At 34.7% G+C, this 6,839-nt stretch overlaps 1 protein-coding gene across 1 annotated transcript in view; it reads right to left on the minus strand.

Moving 5' to 3' along the window:
- LOC106878177 (proteasome adapter and scaffold protein ECM29) overlaps window positions 1-6,839 on the minus strand; it is a 63,326-nt gene that overhangs the window by 43,471 nt on the left and 13,016 nt on the right. Inside the window, exons 2-7 of the mRNA XM_052974721.1 lie at window positions 6,637-6,755; window positions 5,151-5,300; window positions 3,884-4,105; window positions 2,623-2,664; window positions 1,609-1,687; window positions 1,062-1,181 (exon numbers count right to left, since the gene is read on the minus strand). Coding sequence (XP_052830681.1) covers window positions 1,062-1,181; window positions 1,609-1,687; window positions 2,623-2,664; window positions 3,884-4,105; window positions 5,151-5,300; window positions 6,637-6,755 — 732 coding nt within the window. The remainder of the gene's footprint in view (window positions 1-1,061; window positions 1,182-1,608; window positions 1,688-2,622; window positions 2,665-3,883; window positions 4,106-5,150; window positions 5,301-6,636; window positions 6,756-6,839) is intronic.

A 6,839-nucleotide genomic window follows, 5' to 3' on the forward strand; every position in this document is an offset into this window, starting at 1 on the left:
CTAGAGCCACACCACACTTTATTTATATATATATATATATATATATATATAGGTGAGAAAGTTGGTATGTGAAAGCACGTGGTTGGATGTATAAAAGATAATAAGAGTGAAAAAACTACAGAAGGCTTGTGTTACATGGTTAAAGTATACTTTAACCATGTAACACAAGCCTTCTGTAGTTTTTTCACTCTTATTATCTTTTATATATATATATATATATATATACACACAAACATACACACAAAAGATTAGGGTTCAGGTGAACCAGGCACTTAAATGGTAAGGTACAGAGTTGGGTCAAAATTAAAATGCATACACAAAAAAGATAGACGAATACATACACAGGTACCAACGTACCAGCAGTAAGATGTTCAGGTTATGTATACGATTAATTGAACTTAACTGAGCTTGGGCTAATCAAGAATATACACACACATATATATACATACATAAGTAATTATTTTAGACTTTCGTATACACCTGGTAGTATGCCTATTTAAAGCATGTTCACTGTCTGTGGCTACCTGATGTCATCAACAGTATGGATATAAATGTCACTGGATTTACTTCAGGAATTCCTTTGTGCCCGTTGTGTATATAACAAAAGAGAGATTAATTATATATAGGTCCACTACCAATATAAAAAAATTGATTGTATCCATTCCATGTCATTCTAAACTATGAAACCCTGTATATTTCCAGCTACAGGCAAATAACAAAATACATTATAATCAACCCAAGCAAAACTGAGTTTATTGAGCAAAGGACCTTTTGGAGAGTCACCTGATGAGACACATCTGCACCAAAGAATGCACCACAGCCAGTTGCCCAGAATCTTACCCACGAGGGGCTGATGCAGGACGGGACAAAACAATCATTGTGATTAATAAAGAATCTCATGAATTCCATTTTCTCTTTGTCAGTGGGACTGAACCTGAGACTACCAGGTTGGGAAGCAAGCTTCTTAAACACACATCCATGTCTGTGCTTATTGGTGATGACAAACCATTGGTAAACTGCTTAAGATACTTGAAAAAAGAGTTTTAGAAAGTCATGCCTACCTGTATACAAGCTGGGAAGACATTTGTGGCTTCTCTTGACTTGAGAAAGTACGGGAATATCTTCAGCCGTATCCGGGTACTGGCTGGAGTCTTCCTACATTCTGGTTTTACTTGGCTTTCCTTTTAAGAGACAGAAAAGATAAATGTTATTTTATGTTTTTTACAAGCTGTCATCATCGTCATCCTCATTTTATGCCTACTTTTCTGTTTTACAGGTCAGATGGAATTTGGTGAAGTAGATCTTTTTTTTTTTTTTTGTATAGCTGGATCCTTTCCTGTTGCTGACCCATATTTGTTTCCAAGCAAGGAAATAATTCCCCATGGAAGACAGGAAACAAACAACATTACTTGTACAGCAATGCTGCTCATTTACAATCATTATAATAATGTCAAGACAGGGGTAAACACACACACATACATACATATCCGAGGGTCAAGACAGGGGTAAACACACACACATACATACATACATATCCGAGGGGCTTCTAAGTCCACTCTGCTGAGTGGTTGGTTTTAGTAAGGGCAAAAATAATATCAATAAACTTACTTTTCCTTTAATAACTGTAGTTCCAAGAAATATAGAAAACAGTTTATTCATAATGACCAAGGAATTCCAGTTAATACTCCTGAATATTAAGTAAAAACAAAAAGTAATAAATAACTGAAGAATTTCAATGAATATCCTTTCACTACTTTATTCACAACACTTAAATATTAGCCATATTTACTATTAGTATTTGACTAAAGTTGTAGCAAAAATGTGACTAAAGAATAAGACAAATACAGACTTTAGAATCTTTGGCTTTTGTAGTTGGTTTGCAAAGTTCTTGATGTGAACTAGTGTGTTGAAATAGATTTTGCTATTTTGTTGTATCTTGGGAGGGTTATTACGTCAATAATAAAACCATGCACTAATTGATTGTTTGATCATTTGGTCAATCAATTAGCTAAGTTTGTCAGACAGGGAGTAGAGAAGACAAGTCATTGATGAGGTAGCAAATGGCAATGAAAGGACTCTGACAAACCCAGCTGGCTGATCGATTGACCAAAATGATTTATAAAATAATTATATTGATTGGGTAAATGGATAACCATTGACAAATAACAATAATAAAAGAAGTGAAACAGAACCAGTGCATGTGTTTATCATTGGCATAATGACCCTCCCCTGAATAAAGACAGTTTTTTAAAATCATTCAGTTGATCAATCTATCTTTTATTTGTTTTGGTCATTGGACTGTAGCCATGTCCGGACCATTGTCTTGACAGTTTAGTCAAACAAAATGACCCTGGTACTTATCTTTTTAAAATAAGTACTATTTTTTGAAGTCTGGTACTTATCCTATTGGTCTATTCTATTTACCAAACTGCTGTTATGTGGATGTAAACAAACCAACATTGACTGTCAAGCAGTGACAGAGAACACATGCACACACATACATAAGTATAGACTAATCTTTCAACTACTCTAAACATTAGGATTAATAGTTTGAACACTATATTAATAGAATGTCTGGAATGCAATGGAGACAACAAGGTTGTCAATAAAACTACTACTTACCCCATAACTTTTTTCAGTTCCATATCTCCAGCTGTTGCTATGCTATAGGGGAAATAAATAGATAAACATACAAATGAAGAAGGTTGGCGTGGTGATGATGATAATTATGATGGTTTCCAACATTGATCCAAAGCACACATTTTAGGGGTACGAACACAAACAGTTCCTGACATGCTTATTTTTATTAACTTTGAAAAGGATGAAAGACAGAGTTAAACATGACTGGAACTTGTATTGATAATATTGAGAGTGGTTGGTGGTAATAATATTGATGGTGTTGGCAGTTAGACTGCAATGTTGAAATTGTCAATGGAAGACTTGGCAACTGGAATAATAGGAAACAGATAAATTGTTGTGATTGGTTGTGGTTATAGGTATTAGTGTTGGAGGTAGTAGCTTCTGTGGTAATGACTTTGGCAGCAGTAGTTTTAGCAATGATGGTGGTGATGGCTGCAGAGTGAAGTTGGTGACTAGAAGGCATTTAATATTCAAAAACTGAATGAAAAACATCACCTAGTATTTATGAGGGGCATTTCAGAAGTTTTGAGACATTTTCGTGAGAAGCAGTTATAACTGTCCTAGATTACTGTAATCTGAGTATGTCATTTCTATACATCTCATAAGTGGATGTGCCAACTTTTTTTTTATTCCAGATTGAAGAAAACAGCTGTAACACACACCCTACTAAACTGCCTGTCACAATCCCATCCTTGTAACCAAATACTTGACAGAGATGGGAATTAAAACTGTCCCTCAGCCTCCCTGCAGTCCTGACCTTGCTCCTAGTGACTTTTGGTTGTTCCCCAAGCTGAAGGAGAACCTCAGGGGCAATCATTTTGAAGACATTGAGAAGATAGGGTCTGTGACAAGAGTCCTGGACACCTTGACTTTGGAGGACTTCCGTGAGGCCTTCACAAAGTGGCTGGAGCACTTCAACACGTGCACTGAAGTCAAAGGATCCTACTTTGAAGACTAGTTTTGTACTTCTTTGAAATTATTAAATGTCTCTCTTGAAAAAGTCTAGAAGCTTTCAGAAAGCACCTCATAGCAATATTGTGAATATGGACATTGATGAATATTTTAAAAATCTAACAACTGTGTTTTTGTTCTGTTTTAACAATGTTTCTTTTAACAACTGTTTTCTGTTTCCAACAATTAAATAAACTGTACCAAATTACCTGGTTTTTTGTGGAGCACCCTGTTGTAATAAAAAAGATGACATTTAATATAAAAAAGAAAAAAATTTGAATGTAAACCTTACCTATGTCTTGTGTCAGCAGCACCAATGATGTAATGGCATACAACTTTCTCATCAGGAAAGATACCGGAACCTAGGAAATTCAAAATACCCAGTTTGCATTTTTCTAACTCTTCTGGCTTTAGAGGATTGTCACCTGTAACTCTTTTCAATGATTGTTCACTCATTCCTGGAGGTGGTATAGCAGGAGTAGAATTATCCCCAGAGGTCACTGTTGCATGAGCACTGTAGATAGAAAAGTTAGGGTGTCTATATATATATGTATATACACATAATTATATATATATATATATATACACACACAATTATATATTCATATATATATATACATATATACACACACAATTATATATACATACATATGCATACACTATTATATATACATACATATATATATACACACACACATTACATATACATACATTTATATATATACACACACATAATTATATATACATCTATCTATCTATCTATCTATATATATATATATATCACCTTTATATCAGCACACCTGTTTCTGGCCCTTTTCTGTACCTCTCTCTCACTTTCTATCTTCTCTCTCTCACTGGGTATCCATGTACCTCCTCCATAGCAAGACACCTATTTCTGCCTCTCTATTTCCCTGTTACACTCTAACCTTTCACCATTTGATACTCGATCATCACCTCCTCTAATGCCCCCTCTGTTGTGGCAAGATACCTGCTTCTGTCTCTTTGTCACACTCTAACTTTCATCCTTTTGGGGGTCAATAAATTAAGTACCAGTTGCGTACTGAGGTCGATCTAATCAACAGGGCCCTCCCACAAAATTTCGGGCTTTGTGTCTAGAATAGAAAAGATATTGATATTTAGCATTATATAATGCAAGAAATGTATAATAGAGGAAACTAACTCATTGGATCATATATATTGGAACATCATGGATGCATTCTGGATTCAACACTCAGATATTATGTAAAGGTTGTAATCATATGGAAACCATATGGACATAATAAATCTGTATTCACCTCTCGTACCTCTTGCTCTTATGGTTATCATTTACTCTTAGTGGGAACATTTACTACTTGTATGTCTTGAATTTTTGGTTCCATGCACAAGTTAAAATTACATCATAATTTAATTACTATGTGAACTGATAGCCAGTTCATTGTGGGAGAGCTTACTGTGAGTTCTGTTTGAGTTATGTGTGTGTGTGTGTGTGTGTTGTTTTTTGTACGACAATATGATTTCTCTAGGTTACATGTCATCAATATGTTTACAAAGATACTTACTTGTAAGGTAACAGCAACACATCCATTACGTAGTCCAAAAACAATCGGCTAATATTCGGTCTCTCTGAGAATTGATACATCTGTTCAAGTTTGGAAGGATCACTTGGAATTTTCACATGTTGTAAAGCTGGCACCAACAACTGGAATAAACTGTGTTTAAAAAGAAAAACAAAACAATTTCATTAGGGATATACTAAAAAGATCCATTAAGAGTTCTATTTTACTTTCCATTTTGAAGAAGATATAGTGAGATTGGGTTTCAGGTTGTTGGATGTTGAACAGGTATGACTATGTAGTAAGAAGATTGCTTCTCAACCACATGGTTTTGAGTTCATTCCTACTGTGACACCTTGGGCAAGTGTTTTCTATTATAGCCCTAGGTTGACTAAAGCCTTGGGAGTGGATTTGGTAGACAGAAACTGAAAGAAACCTATCATATATAAATGCGAGTGAGTGAGAGAGAGTTTGTGTTTTTTCATTCCATTAACGCTTGACAACAACCCTTCAAGGTGGTGCCTTAGTTGAATGACTGAAACAAGTAAAAGATAAAAGGTATGTGTGTGTGTGTGTGTGTGTGTGTGTGTTATTGTCACCTTGCCTTGACATTGCCCGTTGGTTGTGAGTTTCACTGTCATACAGGCAGTGTCCTTCTTTCTAAACTAACACGTCTGGTCATGGAGAAATGTTACCTTACATGGAAACAAGTGAAGGTTAGTCAGAGGAAGAGCATGTGGCCACAAACAATCTGCTTCAACAGACACTCTCCAACGACCCGTGCAGGTATGAAAAGGTGGGCATTAAAATGATGATAATGTTACCTTGTCTCACAGACATGGTAACAAAAGATCAAAAGATGTGGCAATATGTCATACAACAAATCCATCTAAACCAGGCCAGCATACACAGGCAGCTGTTAAAAATGCTAGTGATGAATTATAATTATGAGGAGCTTTGTGACACAAGCTGCAGCAAAACTGCACAATTAGCGACAGTTTATTGATCATCAATGCCAAACTGAAATCTTTTTTTCAATGAATGTGAATTAAGATGTTATAAATCTTAGATTTGAGTTTTGTTGTCTTCACGCCGAAACCTTTTACACTTTCACCTCAAAATAATTAATGTTTTTAATCTATATAAATTCAATACAATACCTTAAACACCTTCACATTAAATATGGAGACAATTTTTTTAAAAATTAATAAACTTTATTTATATATATATGTATAAAACATACAAGAAGCAGATATTGTACTCAATAGTTTATGGAACATACACATATTTCAGAAAATTGCCATAACTACATAATAGTTGAAGAAACATTATATAATCTAGCAATTTACCTCATCAGTGATCCACAATAAATATGACAACAAATATTGAAGGGTAAATATAAATACATTTTTCCAGTTATGCAAATTATCAACAACTCTGTATGCTGCACGATGTAGCAGAGGCCAAAAATATGGACCATAAATGCACATACCTATCTTGCTGGGGTTGTGGTCGACCTTCAATACAGTTTAATAAGTTTGGTATGAGTTCTGCTTGTTGAGCAGGTTCAAGTCGAGGGTAACCTTTCTTAATATAAAGTATAGTAAAATTCTGCAACAGAAGAAAACAGTAGTAAAAAGCCATCATCATTTATTTGCATTGGAAAACCAGGATATATATATATATATATATATA

The sequence above is a fragment of the Octopus bimaculoides genome, chromosome 19 (genome assembly GCF_001194135.2).
Source record: "Octopus bimaculoides isolate UCB-OBI-ISO-001 chromosome 19, ASM119413v2, whole genome shotgun sequence".
Lineage (NCBI taxonomy): Eukaryota > Metazoa > Mollusca > Cephalopoda > Octopoda > Octopodidae > Octopus > Octopus bimaculoides.